Below are 24,860 nucleotides of genomic sequence, written 5' to 3'. Positions count from 1 at the left end.
ACTCTTTGTGTTCTTACCTTTCACAATAAAAGCCCTTGACATGTACAGTGTGTAACTGGTTATATTATATTTAAAAATATATCTAACAACAAAGTTGAAATAAGTGAATTTAAGTAGTTACGTAACTTTATATTAAAGTATATTTTCCTATAATATATTTAAAATAATTGTACTTTAGTACACTTTCTATAAAGTGTCTTAAAGGTGTTATTGTTGTATTATGAAAAACATGTCAACGCACTGCGACATGTTGTAATGTATTAGGTTGTGTTTAGCTTGGATGAAAACCAAAAACAGTGCAGAGTGGAAAGGTAGCGAAACTCCAAAGATATATGCACTTCAATATGCTTTTATTGTACCTCGCTACAAAAGATGCAACTCTCATTGGTGCTGCTGTGAGTCTGATTTGCATATGTTTAATATATAATCCTTGTTCTGTTTCCTTTTATTGATTTAAACTGACATGGAGCCACCGCTCCCTCAAGTTGAATTACCATTTGATGATTTGAAAATGAAATTTTTGTCATGAACATCTATTATTACTAACTTAAACGCAATACAAGCACATCTGTACATCAACATTTACCAGTGAGATTTCTTGTTGCCGCTGTCACGGATGCTGTCGAGGGAAATTCACTTGTTTCAGGGTGAGATTGCATCAACTCATCTGCTGTCTTCTTTAATATGTAGGCAGGAAGACAGATATCTCATGCATTAGCCATTCCGACAATGCGACAAATGCAATAAAAGCAAATGTATGCCGTTAGCATTTGTTTTTAACAGATTAAAGGGACTAGAAACAATCATAAAAAAAATGGCAGTTTTATTCTTCATTCATGAACGTTACATTTCACAGAGCTGTTGATGTCTGGTTCAAAACTATAAATAATATTGTTTGTTTATGGAAGTGATGGGTAGACTATCTACAGATATCAGTGATTCACCCTCATAGATAAAAAAAAAAAAGTTCTTTCTATATGTTCTATATGTTCACATTGTATGCTGTGTGCGTGTATTCGCTGAATAATGTTAATTTGTGGTTGCTGCTTCAAAGAGGAGTATAAAAAGCACAGTTGAATTTCATTTTTGACCTAAGGCCAAGTTGGTAAAACCTCTTCCCTAGTCATTAATCTTCTCTCTGTCTTTTTAAATTAATAACAAATGCAACGTAAAAGACCAATCAGGTAGTCATTTAACAAAATAGCAAATATATCATCATGAAAAATTGGTTTCATAAAACACTTTAAGTTGGTAATTTCTCTTCAATGGGGCTGGGATAGTTGCTGGCACAAGCAGCATAAGCAGATGTTAGAGGGTGGCCAAGATACTGCAGAGGACAACAGGATGATGAAGGCAAATGTGAACTAGTGCTTCATGTTTTCTTGATTTAAAGTCTACTCAGACAACTTTGCAAGCTATTTACATGGGTATACTGCTCCTAATCTGTAAATGGAAAAAAACAAAACAAAACTTATTAGTACTGCCATTTACAAATGCTTTTTTTTTTTTTTACTGATCATATCAAGTTATTTTTCTGTTGAAGACCTTTCATTGCTTTCTGTGTCTGCTCGAGAGAGGGGAAGAGAAGGTGGGAGCCGGTGGACTGTCAATGTTTTTGTGAGTCGTTAATAATAAAATTCAAATGTTAGGAATGAAGCATCGAAGCTGCAAACTATTAAGTGCAGTCCTAGTAATTACCCATGAAGCCCTAACTCCAGAAGAAAAGATGTTTACTCTTGTTAGCAAAAATAATGCAAACAACTAAGAAACGCCTATTTGGAGGTTCTGTTGTAAACTAAATGAAAAAAGGGGAGCACGTGAACAAAGTGTTTTGTAAGCTGTGCGATGAACACGTGTGTGGCTGTGATATTGATGTGTGTACCAACACAAAACTATCATGTGGTGGCATATGTTTAAATGTGAAGTATGATCAGTTGAAAATGGTATTTTTTTCGACTGGCAGCTGATTAATTGGTGCATCTCTACCATGTATCACATGTATATAATGGCAACAGCACAAACTCATGTTTCCATTAGGTGATGACAACCTCATTTGATACAACCCTACCATTTATTAATCTGAGTGTACATGTAAAATAAGCCATTTAAGCACAGCTCCTTCATAATACTTTATTAAGGATATAATAGTTGCTAGTTTTTTATTAATTATTATACATTAAGAGTTCCAGCTGTCCCTATCATCAATAGCCACATCAGCTTAATTACTTTTGTACTAAAAATATATGCAGTTCTGTTTTGGTAGTCTGCCACTGATGTGCCACTCCTGGCTGATGATTATATTTCCTAACTTATTAGAGACCCTTTGGTAAACTTCTGCAAAGGCCCCTTTAAAGTTGTGCTCCATATTACAGGAGCCAAGTCCCAGGATAACAGTTAAATTCCTATTTTGGTTCTATGCTCAGAAAAGATTTAGGAGCGCCTGGTGTAGTCTGTTAATGGCACATTGCGGCGCTGCAGACTTTTAGTCCTGTACTCTAATGTTCTTGGCAGATGGGTCAGCATCTCAAAAGCTATTAGCACATCTCCCACCCTTATTTTACGCCCAAAACCTTGTGACTGTATCAGGGGTTGATGAAGTTGCTGTTTGGTATCTCATACTAATAATGTAATTTACCTGTATTCAGCTGCCTCTCTTTGTTGCTAGAAAAGACAGAGAATGACCCCGAAGGGTTTTGATTTCAACTTCAGAAATCAATCAGCCCATTGTTATAAACCCATTAGGGTTTGGCGATTAAATGGTGTTGATCACTGCAGGCTTTGTTTCTCTCTAGCTGAACTTGGTTACATTGATATTAATTAAATATATTTACTTTTCAGCAGCTAATTTCTGTTCCAGAATCCACATGCCTCTCTCTCCTTCTCTTAGTTACCGCCTCGCTGAATTCCAGTTTTATCTTGTTGAGCTTCTTTAGCTTAACAGTTAGGTTAGCAGCCACGATTGCTTCTCTTTCCTCAGCTTCTTTAGGAAACAGATACAAACTTCCTGATGTATTTTTGAGAAATATTTTTTAAAATATTTTTCTATTAATGTCAGATTAGCCAATTCCTAAACTGAATGTTCAGAATTTTCGCACATGGATTTTGTGAAATTGTCATGTCATGACTACAGACAAATAACAAATAATGACTAAAAAGGGCAAGTACATGGAACCCCTGATGGTGCTGGAAATGAGGTTTGCAGTGCAGCTGAAGCTTTTTCTCTGCACTGCACTTTCTCACACGCCTTTTGTTTTTTGTGTTCCACCCACAGTTGGGGACTTGGTCATCCAAGTTCACAGCCTAACATCTTTGATATGCCTTTATTGTTTAAATTTGCCACCAGCATATTGTTCATACCACCCACTCATACAAGGCTGTGTATGTTTTAGCAGATTATGTTAAAAGACAAGGAATGAGCATGTCAGCGGAACAGAAATAAGCTACAGTCAGTACAAACATTTTAGGAGATACAGTGATGCACTGTACGTTTACATCCTCTGTCACTTGCAAATACTCAAGAGCCATTTGTGGAATTGTTTTCCTCACATTGGGCCTCATACAAATACATTTTTGTATTCTTATCCTAAACCTTAGGGTTGGGTAAAAAGTTATAGATATAGATAAGATATTACCCACAACAACAAAAACGTCTCTAATTACCCTGCAAATTTATGGTATGATTTTAAGGCAATACCACCCACACCTGTCAGATAGTTTGATCCTGAGTTTCCTAGGATTTTACTTAAATCCTTAATCTTCTCTGCTGTAGACACAAGGATTTACAAATGTCCATTTATGCAACTTCAACCACACATAGCTGTAGGTCTGGACATACACTAACCTCCCTGCTGCCGTCCTTATATCTTCACTCTCAGTGGTAAAAGGTCAGCGTGTCCGCAGGGATCAGGCCAATAATTGGGACTAGGAAGAAGCCATCATTAATTATGAATATAATACCCTATATACACTACAGGTGTAACTGTCGTTATGATTTGTTACGTTTTCAGTACCATAGGGTAAACAAAAAAAAGTGTTCAACATTTTCTTTAACTGTTACAACCCAACAGTAAGAAAGAGTCTAGGGACAGAAGGGAAGTAACAAAGCAAGTGAACGGTTGGCTAGTCAGCCATTTATTTAAACACAACAAGAACAAAAGAACAGTAACTGGGCTGCAGTCCGCCACAAACACACGGTGAGCAGTAAGCTCCAAGCAGACAGAACAAAAGCAGGTGTCAGGCCTGCATGGGGTTTTAGACTAGTTAGTGGCCCTCCAAAATAAAAGTACAAAACAAAACCACTCTTCAACTAGTCTAAATCCCCCCTCCCTTTCTTTACCTATTCTTACCTGCTCTGTATCACCTGCATGAACAAATTACCAACAAAAAGTGCACACAACAGGAGGTACCACAACCCACACAACAAAGTAGTCGTAGTAGACTCTACGTTCACATTTTACAAAGACAATTTATGTCACAATGGTTCGAACAAGTTGGCGTGTCTGATCAAGTTAAATCACAGATTGCGCCGCACCAACACAAGAGCAGCTCTTTTATGGACCAGCAGCAATGAGGCTCCACCAAACTCCACTGACGAGCCGATTGTCCACACCTGCAGCAGGAGGAGACGGAGGCGGGGCGCGGAGGGAGTTCCCAGACACCTTCCATGACATCACGGGGATCCCTCTCATCAGGAGACAAGCAGCACAGAAGAAAAAACACACGCTATGCCCCACAACAAACTCAGACCGCCGACAGCCGTAACATTAACTATAAACATTCAACAGTTTCTCATTAGCCATAATTCTTAATAAAAAAAATAGAAAGAAAAGAAATGTGTGTATTGGAAATGTAACACAATTTCCCGTGGAGATCAAGAAAGTATTTCTGATTTTGTAATCATAAGACCTGTTGATAATTCCTGAACTTTGCTGTAACTTTAACGGACTGACTAAAATGTGAAGGCACATTGTTGCGGGGCTCAAGCACTTTGACCTTACGCTTTAATTCTGTCGCTTTTGGTGTGGACAAAAAAAAAATAATATTCTTGATCAAACTTTTGAACGATGCTGCTTGAGGCTGTAGAGATCGTGCAGTAGTTTCATGGTGTTTTTACTATGGGGTGTGGGCAATGTGTTTATTGCCGTGACTGTTACAGCTGATGCTGTACTGTTTGTTTTTCTGTTAGTGGTTTTATTGCAACTGTCAAGGCATTTATCTGTGCAGTCCTCAAGTCCAAGACAAATTTCCCTCAGGGGACAATAAAGTATATTGTATTGTATTGTTTACACATTGATAAACCATAGCATTAGTTATTACTTTGGTTAGGCCTGCAGTGGGAGGGGCCTGTGGGGAGAAAGACCCACCGTCTCTTTTTGATACATTTGGGTCGTAAATGTCTGAAGTGTATTTCAACTTCGGTTTAACAGTGTTGGCACTCAGTTTGACACCCATCGTGGTGCATAGAGAGTGATTAACCAGGTAACTGGCTAAATCAACTAGAATGCTCCAGTTCACAACAACAACTTGTGTGCTGTCAAAATTTTCCAACAACAAACCGCTGTTTGGACGGATGTCGCATATGAAACCAAATTAAATTTCCAATATTACGATGTGTACTGCTACACCTGTGAGTATACTCTGTATATATGGTGTGAGCTGAAAGATTTAGGAGAGCAAAGTAGAAACTGAGTAACACAATATTGTGTTGCTTTTTTTTCTCTTTTTCCCCTGCTAAATGTCATTGCTTTTGCTGTCGATCTTCAGGTCACGGTGTGCTCACCCCTGCTGAGTCTCCCATCACGTTCATGCACAGCCGGGCGATTCATTGCTTTCAACAGTTTAAATGTGATTCTGAATACAACGAACATTGTAATCTAGATTCAACGCTATTATGTTGACACCTGACAGGATTACTTTTCATTCTGTCTGCTTTTGAGTTGGAAGCAATATTGCAAACTGAAAATTGTAAACTTGTCACTACTTAAGTAGTTCCAAATATGGATGTCATTTCATTAGTTGACATCAACTTTATGTTTTTGCCAGACTGACCGACGTGTTGGCATTTCTCTCTCAGATGTCTAAATACTCTGTCAGTGCTGAGCACAAATAGTTTCTTTTTGATAAGATGTTCGACTGAACATAACAATGCTGCTCTTCTGAATTTGCATATGAAGGTTTTAGTAGCTACTGTGGCAGCAAATACAGATTGTGGCTAAAACATTGCTGTACACAGAGGTTCAAGTTTTGCCACAGCTTGTGATGTCTTGAAATCATATCAATGTTGTCTTCATCATTAATTTGTCTTCAATAGAAACACTCCTACATTTGAGATTGCATAGTGTGTAGTTTTTAATGAGAGTGAGTTATACCAGCAAAATGAAATATTTGTGCATTGAGGACAGCCAGTCTAAGGCTATGTTTGGATGGACTTTAGCTCAACGTGACAGAACGAAGTCCTCTCATTTATTAAAAAGAGGCCAGTCCAGCGTCGTAACGGGGTGCCAACTGAGGGCTTCGGAAACAACTGTAGCATTGTCTGCCGCCAAAGCTTCCCCTGGGCTGCGCTCTCTCATCACATAGATACAACTCCGGGTTCGCTAACTACGTTGTTGGTGTTGGTTTTATGTGTAAGGACCCTTATCATGCTGCTGAAGAGGTTTGGTGCTATTTTGAGCAATATTAGTGGTTAAAATATGCCGTTGTGGATGCCCCAATCTAATCAGTGTTAGGGGGCTGTTAGCGTCTTTCGAGGCTTTCTCGATACATGGGTGATGATCACTGACCACCCACTGACCATGGGTCCATTTTCGCCGGTCTTACACTTTATTTTATGTTATTTTTTATTAACCTTTATTTTTCCAGGAATATTCTCATTGAGATTCAAAATCTCTTTTTCAAGAGAGTCCTGGCCAAGGACTGTAATAGGATTGTAATTTTAGCTCTTAATTGATGCTCAACTCCAATGTCTTATCCAGGGTTTTCTTTTCTTCCAGGTTGGGCACCGCCAAGGGAACCTCATCCTCTCCAAAGCTACCAGGAGGCTGCAAAGCACACAGTTTACAGGAGTCTGTCCCTGACAGCGAGTCGTAGAAAGGAGCTCAGGGATTTGGAATCCTTGTTTAATTAAGGGAAGGACATCTTTCTTAAACTGCAAGGAAGTCTTGCAGTCATTAAACTCCCATATGGTTTTCATTTAAAGATTTAGGTTTATATATGGGTTTTTTTTAACTATAGGCTCTATCATGAGGGTGCAAATAGAACTGCGGAACTGCAGCTGAGGGAGACTGGTAGCCCTTTTGTTTGAAGGTATCTGCCGTAAAAGGCTTTCTCTTGGATTATCAGGGCACTAGTGAAGGTCAGTGTTCCTTAACTCTCTCTTCCCGGGTCTTTGATCCAGTGCCATCTCCCCACTCGTTCGTTTTTCTCTTTTTCAAGCCCTTCACTCTTGACTCTGACATTTTTGCGGGATTAAGTATTAATCCCTGGGACACCCTCTTCAACCATTTCCCCCCCAGGAATATACTCAAACCAAAACTTTAACCAAAAAAACCTCCCGGCAGGATGCAGTGAAGGACAGAAGAGAGCCAGAGAGTAAGGAATAGAGGGGGATTGAAGGGCAGATGGTTTCACTGCTTGAAAAACACCAACAGCGGAATGAATAAAACATTTGAATAGAGAGGGAGTCGTGACATCTGCCTGAGGAGTGAGATAGAGACACTCTGCATCACCTCTCTCCTTCTTTTTCCCTATTCTGTCCACTTTTTCACCTTTAGCACCCCTAACCTCTTGCTTCTATCTCCTTCTGTCCATCTTTCACTTTCCCTGGGTGGACACTGGTTCAGGCGCTCAGTCAGACAGACAGAAACGGGCTTGTGCCTCTGCTTGTTTCTGTTCCACCTTTGTGAGCCACCCCACTCCACCCTCTCCCTCTACCTTCTTACTCCTCCCTTGCGTGGTGTGTGATGGTGAATCCCCTGCTGTCTGTCCTGGAGACATGCCTGTGCAGGAGATGGCAGTGAGTCCTGTCAAGTCCCTGTACTGGGAGCAGTTCCCCCCCATGTTGCAGCGCCGTGTCTACTCCACTCCCGTCTACCACGAAGGCCTGCTCTATGTGCTGGGGGGCTGCAGCGAGACCGGCACACCACTGGACAGCGTAGAGGTCCTGGATGTAGAGAGCCAGACGTGGAGCCAGCTGCCACCGCTGCCCACTGCGCGAGCGGGGGCCTCGGCTGTGGCATTGTTGGGCCAGGTGATGGTGCTCGGGGGCATGAACCAGCAGCAGACCCCACTGGCCTCCGTGGAGATGTACCACCCCGACGAGGGCAAATGGGAGACAAGGGCCAGCCTGGGTCAGCCATCCATGGGAGTCACCGCTGTGGAAAAAGGTAAGAAAGTGGCATGCTGTGTGTAACACTGCTTTTCACTCCAAATGTGCAAGTGCAACAGTATTGTCAACTGAAATGAAGCTACGCTCTCATAAAGGCTGGGACACACATTAACACTGTCGAGCTGGTTATTAATATGACGACTGACAAGAACATGTGACATATGGCGTTCTTGCAGGATTTTCTACTATCAGAACTCCAGGTGTTACTGACCTATCGTCAGTGTATTATCTAATGAATTTACTTAAAGGTTATTCTGCCTCCTGACTGTCAAAGCCTAAAATATCTGTGAGAGTTGGTGGATTGAATCTGTATGTGTGGGTTGGCTGGTCTTAGTAGGATTCAGCACACGGAGCTGTAGTATGACCGATACTTGGCATGTTAAAGAGTTTGGAGGATGGTACCTTTTTATTTGTGTTTGTCTGCCAAGGCCAGGTTGATGAGTTAGCATATCGTTAACTAGCAACATTATTATTTGGGTTACCTTGTGGGTTTAAGGTAAGGCCGTAACCACTCTGATCTGCTGAATTTGGGGAAGTTTACTGACGATGACTTTGCCAAACATGGTTTGTCCTCAACTTCAAATCCTTTTGTTGTGTAATACAACTTGTAATACAGACATTTTAGGAGGCTGCCTCTGTTTAATAGTGTGGCTAACAGTGCTGGTACTTTAGCTCCATGTCACGTATCATCAAATGGTAAGAAAGCTCATATTTTAGCTTTAGACATGTCAGTCTTTGTTGTATCATTACATGGCACTGGATAGCCATCACATGCATATCATTTACATTAACACTAAAAAGTCAGCTGGAATTTGAAGTTGACGTTTTCAGCCTTGTCGCTAATTAGCTAGCTTTAGTTTATAAAATGTCTAACTATAGTCTCCAAGGACTTGGGCTGAAAACAATTTCAAACCCCATCTTTGTAGGATAGTTGGAGCTTTACGTGCTTCATCCTATTCTGTAACTCGGCCTAAATCACAGATTTCCACTGATGACTGGTAGATTGTTGTTTTTTTAGGGAATAGGAATGCTCTAGCACTCCTAAATATTAGTTATCCACATACTTATTAGATGTATACAATCACTGTGTGACAGGTTTACCTGATTGCACTGCTTGTAGAGCACTGATTCAATTTCTTGATATTCTAAATTTGTCAGTGCGTGACCACTGTGACTTTAACCCTCAATTACTGTCAAAAACATCACGCAGTCTAGAAGAACTCATTATGCAGCCACTTGGAAGTATTCGTAAGACTTTGAAACAACAACAACAAAAGCAATGTTGTTCCTCTGCAGTGGCAAAGTTGAATAATTAGTTGTTCATTTTGGGAGAAGCCCCTCCAAGCTTTTCAGAGACTGTAAAGATGCTAAAGTGTCTCTCCAGCTGAAGCTGTTCGCTTGTGATTAGAGCTGAGAGGCTTTGAGATTGATGGCTACTCCCATAAATCATGAAGCAGGTGCTCAATCTGGGCTCAGGTTTAGGGAATATTGAAGTGAAGCAGTCTCACGATTCTGATCAAGGTCAATATGTGTGTTTGTAGTGTGTGATAACTCTGTCTGTGTGGGATTGTCACACATAACTTTTGTGGAAGAGCTAGTTGTCATGCAGTGCAATGAATAAACATATTGGAGTTGATGCCCATTCCTCAGATGTTCGCAGGCTGTCTGAGGTTGTGTACGTTGGCATAGAGGAAGAGAGAGACGTGAGAAGAGTGGGACAAAGGAAACAGGGAATGAAGCGATCACAGGCCACAGTAGGGGAAAAGATACTGCATACATGTAGCCAAAAACTCCAGAGATTTTAAGTCTTGACGATGAACAGAGAGAACAGAAGTGAGATAACACTTGTTGAAATTCTTCTTCACTGCAGTTTCCTGTGTTTACATCTCAGGCTGCATACTGTTGAGTGCTGACGTGATAAACTGAGGAATCAATATGACCTTTCAAGGTAACAGAGACAAATTGAGGTATTTTTTCTGTGATATGCATTTTCTTTTAAATATGCTGTATTTCGTACACGAGGTACAAGTAAGCCAGAAACTGCTGTTGAGTGTAATGCACATCGGTATGACTCTTCCAGCATCATCAGCATGTTGTCTTCAGTGCAAATCAAGCATTAGAAGTTGGATTAAAGGGCTATGAAATATAATTACAGTCACTGTATGAAACTACATATCTGTAAAACTGCCATTCGGATGGAAATTTGATTTGCTTTTGCTAAACTCTTCTCACAAACAACAATTGTCCAATCACAGCTGTGCAACTGTGTCTGTACTATCTGCTGTAATGTAAACTGAAAACACCGGCATGCCCAGCCAACTCGCTGACTGTTGACAGGACAGGTTTCCGACTGGAACATCCACTCTTGGGGAGCGGCCCTGGATGCTATGATGCCATATCACAAGTCAGGCTAAAAGTAGTAGCTCTGTGCTGCTCTTGTATTGGGGGAAGTTTACTGCAGCAACCTGAGACAAACTCATTGCAAGTGATAGCGTATTTGCCAAATACATCATCAGTCCTCATCCTCAAAACCCTTTCTCTTCTAATACATGTGAAAAATGAATAGAGCATAAATGTAACCTGTGTTTTTCTTCTAAATGTTTTACTAGCATTTCGGATACAAACAAGATTATAGTAGAAGAAATAACGTCTGTTAAAGCTAACTGCCTACTAGGGTTGTGAATTTCAAAGGTGATACGGATAACCAGGGAAATATGCGATACTAGATATCGTCTTTGATAACATTGGGAAAAGATGGTTGTCTGACATAGTGCAAAAAAACCCAACAAAAAAACAAAAACTGTAATAAAAATGTATGGTGTATATATGACAAATATTTCCAGTATTTCTGTTGACCATATTATTGTTGCTGATCAAATAGAGTTGGTAGAGCAGGCTGCCATTAGCTCCACCATTAATGTTGCTGTTAATTATTAGCTGTTAGCTTCATGATAACTTAACGGATTTAACCGTTTAAAACTTATGTTGTTAAAACGGGTACTTTACTGACTCTAGAAAGTCACCATGAAGGCTGGGGTGTCGGTCTTTAAGACGCTTTGCCAACTTTGTTGTGCTACTCGACATCATCGCCCCCACGGCTTGGTGATGTCCTGAGCCTTTCTCTGGTCATTTGTTTCACGTGCTAAATACTTCCAAAATGGCACCTTTGCTTTGTTCATTTTCTACTAAAACTGGTAGCGAAGGCCCTCCAGCAGCAGGACTTGCTGTGTTCAGCCAGCTCAGTGTTGTGAACATGAACGAGCAGTGATGTTTTCAGCTGCTAGTGAGAGAAGGAGCTGTAGCTGTCTGCTGCGGCAATGCTGGGTGATGTTGTGCGTCAGCTGGAGGAGGTGAAGACGGCACTGTTGGTATCAATACTTTTGCAATACAAGAACAATACTGGCCTTTTATTTCCATATCTTATACATGGGCAATCAGCTGCTAAGAATACTGACTTTTCATAGCCGTGGTAATGATGGACTGCTTTTCCAAGACTTTTGATGCTAAATCTTTCCCCATTTTATGATTGTAAACAGCTTATGGCATGCTAAAAGGCTTGAGGGGAGTAGCAACAGTAACTCAGGGGGGTGAAGGGTGAATATCCCTAATAAAGTGATCTGGTAGAAAGTTTGATTTGAATCTCTTTCTTGAATCCAGAAAGGTAGTCCAATTACGAGCCGTAGTTAAATCCCTTTAAGCCATATTCTTTTCAGCAACACTTTCTTATATTTTGGGAGTGTTTCTTGTGATACTATTACTGTGCAGTCTCCAGTGTGTTGTAATGAGACAGGAGACAGCACATGCTTTCAGTTTAGAAACTAGAGCTGCAGAAGAGTGCTGCTCTAAAGCCCCGCAGTCAAACACTTCCCAAAGTGGATGCTGTCACACTCATTAAAGAAAAACTCCCATTAAAGATAAGCTTAACATTAACAGCTGTTGTGTTTTCATGTTTGGTGAGTGCTGCAGAAGAGTTACACGAGAGGGTGTTTTTCCTCTTTGCATCTGTAATGTGAACAGGAACATGTTACGGAACATTTATGAGACAGACACGTTGTATTATTAATCTGCAATTATTTGTTCCATCCTCACTGTTTCGAGTCGCCAGAGATAATGGAATTAAGAAGAGATTTGGTGTAGTCTTTAATCACCACCAGTAAATCCTAGGGCGGGCCTGTCATTAAGCCTCGGGATCCTCCCCTAGAAACATTTGAGCGTCGGGCACTTGATTTCCTGATTCCTCATTCTGGTGATATTTTATACAACAATTTGTAGTGGAAATGTCTTTTATGTAAAGCAAAAGTGTAATTTTGACTTTAACCATGTTCGTTAAATCTGTGTAGTTTTTCATTTTGGCAAGAACTGATGACTTCAAGAGATGAAGTACTGGTTTCACATATGAAACACTCGCATAACTTTCCCCGCAAAGAGCATCAGTAAATTCTTGCAAAGGGTGTTATGCCAGATTTACAGACTCCAGCACATCCAGGTCCTGCCAGGAGGGAACTAGCTACCGTGTTTTTCTGCCAAGCTTTTGCATGACCTACAGTAAGGGCAATGTGGCTATCATCTTTAACAGCATATTCTGAAATCCTTAAACATTATTAATGGATGGAATCTGGTATCTACGGTCTAATTTGTTACAAAACAAAACATTAGAGTTGGAGTTATGGCCTCTGTTATCAGTCTGCGGCGTTTGGATGTTTTGTCAAAAGGAGTCACACTCGCAAAACTGAGAAATCGACGTTTGTTCCCATGATGGCAAGGTTTTAGTTTCTCAGCTACTTGATGTTTGTGGTTTTGGGTTTGACTAGTTTTAAATTGTTCATGTAGTTCTTTATGTAGTTCATCTATCTTAAATTCAAAATAATTCCAAATGGCAAGTGCTATTCTTTTTCACCACAAGGTCCTCTTCAACCACATCTCCCTCCGCCATCATGCAAACCACCAAGTTAACACGGCAAGCTGGGGCTTCATCTGATAGGTCAAACAATGCATCTGCGTAGCAAATGTATCCATCGCTCCATCTGACAGGTCACATGCCCGCTGGCTGAGTGCTGAATGAGAAAATCGGTCAGCCGCTGTTGCCGCTTGCTTTCATTCAAGCTACTAATTCAGAAAACAATTATACAATCAAGAGAAAAGGAGTTGCTTTACCTTGTTTGTGCTAATATCAGGGAATGTATTGGCAACGGACAAAAAAGCAAGAAAATATTGTAATAAACCTTGTGTCTGTCTATAATGCCAACATCACATAGGGCAACAGTGCGTCCCAATTGGCCTGGTTCTCCTCCACAAACAAGGACAACATCGACAACAATGTCCTGTTAAACCTTTCCGTGATCCCATCAGACTGGGGGTCTTATAGATGTTTAACATCAGGCACACTTCTTTAAATAAGTTTGACTCAAAATTATGTCCTTGATCGGTGTGAATGGTGCAGGGGCCCCGCAGTCAGCAGACCCACTGCTCCACCAAAACGTGGGCCCCTGTCTGAGCTTCCTGGTTGGGGAGGGGAAAAGCCTCTGTCCATTTTGAAAAGTAATCCCCAATAACTAAGATACTCATTTCGATTAGGGGTTTCAGGCAGCGGCCCTAAGATGTCTAATGTCACTTGCTCGTACAGCCTTGAGGTGACTGTGGGCTGCAGAGGGGCACACAACTGCTGACCAGTTGTCTTTCGGGAGCCGCAGTCTACACACTCCTGACACCAATGCTTGACATCACCAAACCACTCCGGCCAGTAGAATCGGTCCTTCACCTTGGCTGGGTTCCGACCAATCTGACCACTCACGACCCACTCCCATGAACGTGTTGGGCATGAAGACTGGATGGGGCGCCGGGCTAGTAACTGAATGCATATGGTGTGTCACAAGGTTTCCAATACTAGTAGATGGGCCTTCCTCAGCACTGTTCACACTACTCTGCACCTGCGGCAGCTTATTACTTTCTGTCTCTGACATCTTAAAGGGCAATACTCTACCAAGTTTTAATTTTGGGAGATACGAGATCCCACCGCTGCCACCAGTGTAATAACCCTTGTTTCTGTTGTAAGAGATGTAGAGAGCCCGTACACAGAACGTTTCGACTGCATGCCACTAAGAAGGAAGAAAGTTACAGAAAGTAATAATCTTTATTGACATCAATCCATAAATACAGTACATAGCCACACACGCAGGGACAGAGACTCTCTTCCTTTCAATACTCCCGTTCCTCTAAAACCCGCCTCAATTATCTCCACACAATCACTCACTCAATCTTCCCGACCCACTGGGTCATTCACTACACTATACAGACAATAACTCCACGCCCACGCCGCAAACACTTTTTCACAAAGCTTAGATTATTAAACTGCTTACAAACTCTCAGGTGTGAAATACCAAAGGACTGTCACTCTGTATAATGGCAGTAGTTTGAGATTCCTATGTTCAAAACCCAAAAAGTTATTGAAGATTGAAATGGGTTGTACCCAGTTTCTTTGACAATGGTCTCTAACAAGGCATAAAGTGGCAGACGCTCTCCTCTGCATCATCATATTCAGCCAATTTTATTACATATAGTGTTTACATCCTCCTACTGGTCAAGCTGTCAGCACTTGGAACGTTGCATGAATGTGTGTATGAAGCCATGGAGTTAGGCATTCTGCTCTCTGTGTTGTGAGCCTGGGATTACAATTTAAATGGCAAAATGATCCATGATTCCATGAAATGTACAAAGTAATCATCAGAGGTTTATCAGCTGCTTCAAAAAAGTTGGTATGGAATTATCAGAAGAACCAAGCAAATGGAGAAAAGATAACTGCTTATTATAAGCAGATGATGTGCGATAAAGTCTTGGCAAGTCTTTGGTGCCTAGTCTCTACAAGGACATTTCTAATTGGGTCTCTTCTGGCCTGAGCAGCATCAGGATAAATCCCACCATGGAGTCCAGACACTGGTGGTGTTGGTGGCTGATGATTCTACTGAGACTGGAAGGCTGAGGTCGCTGATGAAGCGGATGAATCTGTGAGGACTGGGTGGTGGAGGTGGAGGGGCACCTGGAGCGGCCGCATGGACGTACTCAGAGATCATATTTTAGAAGTTACAGCAGCATGTTGATAGGCAATGCTGTATGTCACTGTGCTATTGGATAGAAGAAACCAGCTGATGAGAGCAGCCGAGTCATGATTCACAGCCCTAAAAGGTGCAGGGAAAACGTTGTTTTTAAAAGGCCAAACACCAAAACTGCAAACTATTGCGTTAGATAAAAACACTTGATGATAAATGCTTACATTTATCTTTACTCAACACATTTTTATTTTTGGACTAAGGACTGACAGACAATTACAGAGTGGTGGGAGTGAAGGATGGTTAATCTAGAGAGAGGTATATCCCATCAGTCCCCCATCTGCCGGTCCATGAGAATATTGTTAATATTAAACAGAAGGTCTGGGACCCCTGCTCTTAAGTATACTCCCTTTGGGTTGCTGCTATCTTCTCTAACATATTGACTGTTTTCTTTTTACTTAAGAAGAGTGTTTTCTTTGCAGGATTAACAGCAACACATGTGTACAACATATCGTAAGCATGGCAGCAATAGCAAGTAAGGCTGGGAATCGATCCGAATTTCCTGGATCGATCCGATTCCGATTCATAAGGTCACGATCCGATTCGATCCACGATTCGATCCGATTCGATTCGATATCGATCTATTTACAGACATAATGCAAATAAATACTGTCCCATAGACAAAACAGCTCCATGTGTTTGTGATTGTATCTGTGTACGTGTAAGAGGGACACAGAGAGAGAAGAGTCAAGAATCAAGTATTTATTTTAGACAAAAATCCAAGTATTATTTGAAATTTAAGTAACATATCCATGGCAGAATTAAAACAATGACCAGAACTAAACAACAATGACCAAATAAAATATAAATACATTAAAATTAAGTGGCCCTCTATATTAGAAAACCAGTCTTTGACAACCAGAGACTTGTGAAATGCCATACAGGGAGAGAGAGAGAGAGAGAGAGAGAGAGAGAGAGAGAGAGAGAGAGAGAGAGAGAGAGAGAGAGAGAGAGAGAGAGAGAGAGAGAGAGAGAGAGAGAGAGAGAGAGAGAGAGAGAGAGAGAGAGAGAGAGAGAGAGAAATAACTTTCTCTTCGCTTGAACTCAAGTTTTGGTGGACGGTCCCTAGACCCGGACTGGCAGAGCGCAGCCGCTCAGTCCGGCTCCGCGCCCGGCTCCGCGCGTCAACACCGCCGCCGCATGAATGACGGCGCACTTGACCGACGCAGAGGAAACACTTCGCCGCTTCACGGGAGCGGAGTCAGCGGAGCCTTCATTCCAGAAGGTGATTTTAGTGGTGCCGCTTCAGCCATCTCGCTAGCTTAAGTTTCGGTTTCGTTTAGCCGGCACTCGCTTTTTAAAGTGCGCCTCGCGCGTCAAAGAAAATAGTGCCTTGAGTCACCTGGAAAAGATCGATCCAGACATTTTTGGATCGATATCGTGCTTTTTGAGCGTGAATCGATGTCGGATCGCGGATCGATTTTTTGAACACAGCCCTAATAGCAAGTTGTTTTTTTTTCTTTCTTAGTTTTCTCGGGCCAATGACTGAATAAAAATGGTTAAAAATACATGAGCCCTCAAAAAGACCGTTCAGCATGGGCATTTTTTGTGTGTTGTAGGGCTGAAAATAATTAAAATAGTAAAAAAAAAATCAATACTACTTCAATGTTGAAATGAATGAATGTATGTGTGTGTTTTCAAAAAAAATAAACTTCTTGTCTAACGTTGGCAAATCTCGCCCTCCTCGCCTTGGCCTACCAACATAAACAAATGCTTTTGTCACATGAAGTCTAACATTTTCTGAATCATTATCTCACTATCAGAAATCGCCGACAGCGGGGCACATACAGAGATAACAAGGCGCTCGGTGAAATGAAAGCAAAGATATCTTTCAAAGATTCATTCATGCTGCTTAATACTGCTAGCTAGCTCGACCCGTGTTTCTGTCGACTTATTCAACAGCAGGATGTACTTGAGAAAGTGAAAGTAGAGCTGACTGTGATTACGGAGGAGGAAGATGAGGAGGGCGCAGCCATGACAACAGCATCCCCAAGAGAAGGCAATGTGTTTGATTTACTTTCCTGTCCATTAACTTTGACAATTTGAGGTTATTCATTTGTTGACTAAGCTTAATTATTACTTAGCAAGAAAGCTGTCGCCAGAGCTGTTAGAAATTCAACATATTGGTAATGTTTTGGAAGGCCCCCTAGTGGACCGGAAGTATAACAACCATATTGCCGGTAATGGAATTGGTGTATAGTGTAGTGTCGTAAATATTAATAATAGGCTGAATTTGAGTATTCAATATTTGAATATAATTTGAATATTGAAAAAAATATGAATTTAAATTTGAATAGTATTATGTAGGAAAATTGACAGCTCTAGTGTGTTGGGTTGTGCTTCCACAGATGTGGACTATGTGTGAGTGCTTTTTGAAATGATGGTCTGGTGATTGACATCTGCAGCCCCAGAGCCTCCCCTTCTCTTCTGTTTTCTCCTGCTCTCCTCTTCTGCTTCTGCTCTCCTTTTCTGTTTTCTCCCCCTTCTCCTCTTATTTTCTCCTCTCCTCCCCTCCTTTTTCCTCTCCTCTTCTGCTTTCTCCCCTCCTTTTCTTGTTTCTCCTCCTCTCCCCTTCTGTTTTCTCCCCTCTTCTCCTCTTTTGTTTGATCCTCCATTCCTCTTCTTCCCCCTCTCCTCTTCTGCATCCTGACTTTCTGCATTTGAGAGTCGACTGATCAAGCGAGCATTGCTGTATCTTGGCAACAAGTGTGTGAATGCTGTGTTTGTTTTTAGACTAATCAGAGGGGAGCAAAAAGATTAATTGTAAATGTATGTTCATGTGTGTCAGGCAGAGCTACAGACAGAGCATGTCTGTGAATTATCTGTACTTTCCTAAATTAGCAGCCAACTGTGTGTGTGTGTGTGTGTGTGTGTGTGTGTGTGTGTGTGTGTGTGTGTGTGTGTGTGGATGTGTGTGTGGATGTGTGTGTGGATTTTACTCTCTCATCCTCCAGTTCTCTCTTTCTTTCTCTTCATCCTTCATCCTTCTAGATTCTGCTGTATAGAAACCCATCCCTCTGCTCAAACGTTGGCCCACTTTTTGTTTGTCTTTGAGATTTGTCTTTTTCCAATGGGAGTGAATCTTTCCCTTTCAAGATGATTCAATATGCATCTTGATACATGTTCTGTAGTATGATACTAAAACTATACAGTTAACCATGTTTTCATTCAATACAGATTGATATAGCAGTACTTATATCCATTCAAACGTATTAAATAAGAAAATAATGATGATGCATCGCGATGCTTTGTTGATGTTGTTTGTTTTAAAATTTAAATCCAAAATAGAGATGCATCGTGATGCATCCAGAATCGTTTTTAATCGAATCGTGAACATCTCAACGGTAACCGAATTGAATAGTGAGGTGACTGACGATTTCCACCACTAAGTAGTAGTATTATTAGCAGTAGCCGTCCATGGTGGCAGCACAGCCACGTTTAGATGGGTCTCTCTCCAACATGTCGCCGTCGACCAGAAAGCAGTCAATGAGCAGAATCATAGCGGGGCATATTGAGCCGCAATATAGTCCTTCTATTATCAGGCCAGGCCTCATGAGGATCCCTTTAGTTGGTCCTGCGTGAATCTATTGTAACCTTTTTGTAAAAACTGTTGCAATTATCGCAATTCGCTTCACTACCGATATTAATTGTTTTGATGTGAAATATGCAGAGGCAAGTCTGACCGTCGGTGTGTAGTGGTCAAAAATTTGAGTCTGATTCCGAGTTTTGTATCAATGTAGCCGCACTTAAGACTCTTATATTGATTTTCCGATGTATCCGTTGATTTTTACACCCCTTCTTTGCCATGTTGTGTTGTCTTCTCTTTCTCACCTCTCTTTACTTCATGGATCAGTTAACCGTGAAACATCTTTTTCCTCTGGTTTAGCTCAGTTTGCACAGAGACATGAAACATGCAGTGCAATCCTCCACTGCTGCCCTATCGCCCTTAGACCATATAGCTTTTTTTCTCCTTTATGCCAAGCCAGCTTTTTAATTGCTGCTGTAGTGTGACTCAAAAGTGTCACACTCCCACTGACGAGTATAATTTACTTTTTCCCTCGATCTGTAATTAACGCCTATCGTTGGTTAACAATCACTGTCTGTCCGTCAGCTGGCTTGAACATTGCCGGAGTGAAAAATAATTATTCCACAGGATTGTCAAGCCCCCAAAAGATTTAAAGTGTCTCCAAGGAAGAGGATAAAGCCATGCTGTCATGGCTTCAAACTGATGAAGGACAGTTACAAACAAAATCCCAGGAAAGACTCCCCTCTCTACCCTTGAGAGAGAAACAGCTTTGAAGGCAGCTATACTGCAATGTGTTTCAAATAACTAATAGCAAAGTAGTTGCTTCCAATTGCTAAAATGTAGTTAAATATGTATGCTTCTACTTCCTTTGTGCTTCAGAACTTCCTGTAGCAACGTCCACGTCTTTTCTACTGCTCACTTTTCTTGAACAACCTGTGCTGACCTGGTTTCTGGAGAATGCATAATGCAAAAGTCTGTTCATTCTGCTACGAATACAGGTGCTGTAATGTTCTCTGTGATGTGAGATTATGCAGAGTTTTGGGTCAATTTGGTCCCATGATGATTTTGTTTGCAAGTATATGGACTGAGAAGTAGATATGATGGGAAAAAAAAAAAACGATGAAAAAAATAATTTAACCCTGAGTCCAGTGTTACTTTAAGATTCTCTCATTTGAAGTAGATGAACGACACTGCAGACTGGATTGACTCATATTAATGTGTTCAGTGCACATAGGCGGGCCCGTGGTATATTACTTCTTGTGTATGAAACTGCTGTATCATCAACATGCTGCGTTTTTTTTACTTTGAGTTTTTAAATCCAGGCTCAAAACACACCCTTTTAGTTTAGCCTTCCCTGCATTTTTAATTGTCTTACCTATGTCTGTATCTGTTGCTGTCTGTTTTATCTGTTGATTTGTAAATGTATATTTTATTTATCTTTAGTCAATGCGCTATGTACAGCACTTTGGTCAGTGTGAGCTGACATTACATTACATATCTTGCCCGTATCCAGGTGTCGTCCCACTCCCTTTTCCTGTCCTTGCCGCTCTTGTACTAATAAAACCTTTATTTTTTTTATTTTTGTTGCTGCAGCACCAACAACAGACTCTATGCAGCCGGGGGCATGCATTTTAATCGCTTGATGGACTTCAACTACTAAGTAGAATAGCGATGTCTCACACACAAACAAGCACACACCCTCACCCGAGACAAACAAGCACATCTGCCTCACACAGATGATGATTGTATTCATTGCACATGTGTTCCACTGTACAGCCCTGAGTGTAGCATTGCCTATGCAAGTAACAAAACCCTTTGAGGAGGAGAGATAAGAGACTAATTTCCAGGATTTTGAGAGCTTTCTTTTACCCGACACTGGTGCCAATTCAGATTCTTTCTCTACATATCCAACGTGGCATCGTGACTTTTCGTAAATATACACGCCACTTCCTGTGGCATGTTATCTGTATGCAATTCGAGCTATCCGCGTGTATGTGTACGTTCTGAGCGAAACGACCCATCACATTCGCGTGTAATTAAACGCCCTTTAGGGTTAGGGTTAGGGTTCAGCGTTGATAAACACGTGAAAAGGCGATTGTGCGTAGTGATAACACGCCGTAATGGCATACAAGTTGGCATGTCATACATACGCCACTTCATGAGATCAGTCTGACATATCTGTTAATATCGGTTTAAATTAGAAAAACTATATCCTTACCCTACACACACACACACACACACACACACACTGTATATATGGTGTGTTGTGTATATGCATGTGTGTATTTGGTTACATATTCTGTTTGTCTCCATTAACACATGACCAGACTATCTTGAAAATCTCATTTAATGCCATCAGAACATCTTGTTCACATCAACTCAGCATTAAAAACTGAAAATGAACAGTTCTTTTTAAAGCCATGGGTTGTTTTTGCAAACATGAATCGTCTTCTTTTTTAAAGGATTTTTGTTTGTGAGAGGCTTACATTCATGAGAGCAGAAAAGCCTGAGATAATGACAAAGTGCCATTTGTGTGTGGGGACTTTGCACTAATACTCAGTCTGTTTTGCACAGTAAGGCTTTTCTCTTTGGCAATGTGAACATGTGAAAAAAAACAAGACTTGTGCTCGGAAGAAGGATTCAAACTTTTCATGCACCATGGTAAAGCCCTAAACCCACAGTGCTGAGCACAGTGGTTTCTATTTTAGGTAGGAGTCTCTGATGACGGAGGCCTCTGATGGTGTGTCCCCAATGAGCTCACGTTGAGAAGTTCTGCTGGAGGACACAAAGTGGAGTTTCTGGATATTCATGTGTCATCCAATTATTTACCTCTTATTCGGAGAGTCTTGCAACTGAAAGAAACATCTGCTTTTACTTTCGACTTACACATTCTTATGCTTTGTGTTTGTCTAATCATATTTGTCTTCTCTGTTCGGTCAGAGCAGCTCAGCAATAAATGTCACCAAGAAAAGCTACTGTGAAGCACAAGCAAGATTACTGTAACTTTGTGAAGATGATAAAACTTGGCTTTCCCCCACTTTCTTCCTCTACAAGTTAAAAACTGAATTCATAATAATTGAGCTGTTCTTGATCTTGTAAGACCACATGCTTATGGTAGGTAAAGTTAGCAAACCTTATAGAGATCATGGCTGTGTAACTGATTACTGATTCAGTTCACTGACCTGATGCTTTTCTACTCGGGATACTCTTCTGCGCATTTAATTTTCCGTTAATTAGGGATGCATATTTAGATTTTTTTTCTGACCGATAGCCAACTCTCGTTAAGGATTAGTGACTTGCATGTAGGGGTGCTGTGGTTGAAGTGCAGTGGTAAACATGTAGAGGTTTATAGGTGGCCAATGTTAATGGTCAATGACATTAGTAATACTGGTATGTTCCTGTGGGCTGACCTTCAAGGTAGACTAACTGTTATACTGACGAGCTCCTCCTCCTCAGTTTGGCTCAGCTTTTTATTTTTTTAATATTTATTTTAACTGTTTAACTTGGTCAAATTTGGTATTGTTGGATATTGGTTAACTGGTGAATTATTAACATCCCTACCGTTAATCTTCCTTTGTGGGCTCAGTGGCTGTCCCTATGAAGGACATTTCTAGTTTTACACTGTTGCTCAGGGAGAAATCCACTGCAGAAGAGGCATAGATACTGTATGTATCCACATAGCCTCCATAAGAGTGCTATACATTTTAGAGCACAGCTCTATTTTTTTCTCAACTGGAAAGACATCCTCACTCTTATCACTGTAAGTGCTCTCTCCACCTTCACAAATGGACTGAAAAACATCCAATAAGATTCTCCTTCTGTCAAAATCATTCAGGGAATTTCCAAGCAGAGGCAGATGGAGCTACAGATCAGAGGTGGATACGGCTAAAAAAAGAGAGCCTGTGGAGAGAAAATAACTCCTGGAAGTACAATGAACACCACATGCTGATGATGCATAACAACTTTGGATTATCTAAGAGTGTTTGTGTCCTTTTAAGAGAAAATATCTTCAGTGCCTGTACAGTGAAATCACTCTGATGTGCTCCACTCTGACCCAGCCTAGCCATAAGTCTATACTTGAGGGGCTTTGGCCAAACATGGAGGTGCTGACTCCTTAATGTTGAAGGCAGGATTGCTTCTGCTGGAAGCCTGGTGTCTGATGATTCCCTCTCCGTTTGTTGTACACTCTAGTGGCAGATCTCATCCTCTTGGTGAAAGAGCTTTACCAGGGGAAACCTGGAGCCCTGCTGAGGTTTCATTAAAAGCTCAGAGAGGGGGATGATTATAGATGAAGACCTCCACAAACAAGAGCTGGCTGCCTGACAGTGAAATCTGACTGCACGAAACAACAACACTCACTCGTGTTTCTTGATCTGGTTGGGGAGCTTTCCGGGCTCGAGAGGACAGTAAGCATGCAGGAGAGGAGCTGGAGGAGTGAATGAGAGAAATGAGATCCAAAGTAAAAGAAAGAAACATGTAGGCACTAGGAAGTTTTACATTTTTTGATTCAGTTTGATGAATGCTAAATTGATGCCTCCAGGTATATTCCTAATAACATTTGTTAAGATAGATAATCAAGTGTCTTTTCTATTTAGTTGACTGAGTTCGGCAGATTCCAGCTTTACAAAGACGACTGACAGCGAGCACTGACTGGAAATGTTAAAAAAATAAAATAAAAAATGTATAAATGTTATCCTTTTAGTGGTTACATTACATCGGACATAGGGTCCATCATTGCATCTTGCACAATACATCGCAAAGGACTGCAAACTTCCCCTCATTTTAAAATCAATCCATCATACTTTTTTTATTGCTGTCTTTTGTCTTCAGTTCAAATCTTCAAGTTGCTCAATAATACAGCTGTGGTTCAGTGGGTTAACCAGAAGGTTACAGCAGCCCACTCCTTCTAAAATGCTGAGGATGGGTAAAAGTTGGGCTGAAATGAACATGCCCAGTTATATCATTAACAATACATGCCAAAAATAACACAAAATATCACACATGCTTACATCAGCTAGTACCCATATTCAACCAAAAATGTCATGACAGCCAACTATCAATATATCTGCAAATTCAGCTCTGCACAGAGCGAGAGAAGGTCGTGGGCTAATCCTTTCCACAATATAACAGGCATTTTGTCGTACTTTAGAAGTGTACAGAAAGCAGCAGACAGGCGGAACGGAGTACGATTTAATATAGTTATGCGCTGCAAGTGATATCGTTATTGTGATATTCCACATTGTTATTGCGTATTTCCTCATATCGTGCGAGGCCTTTCTAACTCACCACCCCCAGATTTTTTCATTTTCAAACTTGTCAGCCCAAAGACTTGAGCGTCGCATTTAAAGCTACAAAAATTGTGTTATTCCAGTCAAAATCTCCTTATATGTACTGCTGTCCTAAATCGTAGTCAATTAGCACTTAGTCCGCACAAAACAGGTTGAAGAGATGGAGAGACTGGTCGTTGTGTAGCTGAGAGCCTCCACAAAGAGAAACGAAAATGTTATGTGTATGTAAAAGTTGAGGGGAACGAGAGAAATGCAGGGAACTAAGGGAGCACCTTCTCTACTTCTTAAGACAGCCCCGACAGGCAGATTTTGCCGGAGGCAGAGACACCGAGCTGCTAGAAACACACTACCAATGCATTCCTCCCCCTCACAATTTGCTTCTCTGTCTGAACTTCTCACAGTGGCACATTTTGGCACCTTTGATACATGGTGTACAAGAGGAACGGCACCAATCTAGAGTATGTGTTAGAGCAAGTCCTTCTCCAATCAGAAGGTCAGTGGTTCGATTCCTGGCTCCTCTGCATGCCGAAGTGTCCTTAGCCAAGATACCAAACCCC

The 24,860-nt window shown here is 41.1% G+C and overlaps 1 protein-coding gene across 1 annotated transcript in view; it reads left to right on the top strand.

The window, feature by feature from the left end:
• The window catches only part of klhdc8b (kelch domain containing 8B), a 181,982-nt gene that overhangs the window by 32,393 nt on the left and 124,729 nt on the right, over nt 1–24,860 (top strand). The window contains exon 2 of the mRNA XM_084015586.1: nt 6,993–8,384. Coding sequence (XP_083871712.1) covers nt 7,994–8,384 — 391 coding nt within the window. The 5' untranslated portion in view covers nt 6,993–7,993. The remainder of the gene's footprint in view (nt 1–6,992; nt 8,385–24,860) is intronic.

This window comes from Eutrigla gurnardus (genome assembly GCF_963514095.1).
Source record: "Eutrigla gurnardus genome assembly, chromosome: 8".
In the NCBI taxonomy this organism is placed as follows: domain Eukaryota; kingdom Metazoa; phylum Chordata; class Actinopteri; order Perciformes; family Triglidae; genus Eutrigla; species Eutrigla gurnardus.
The sequence above is the reverse complement of the archived record's forward strand: the minus strand, read 5'-3'. Positions and strand labels throughout refer to the sequence as shown.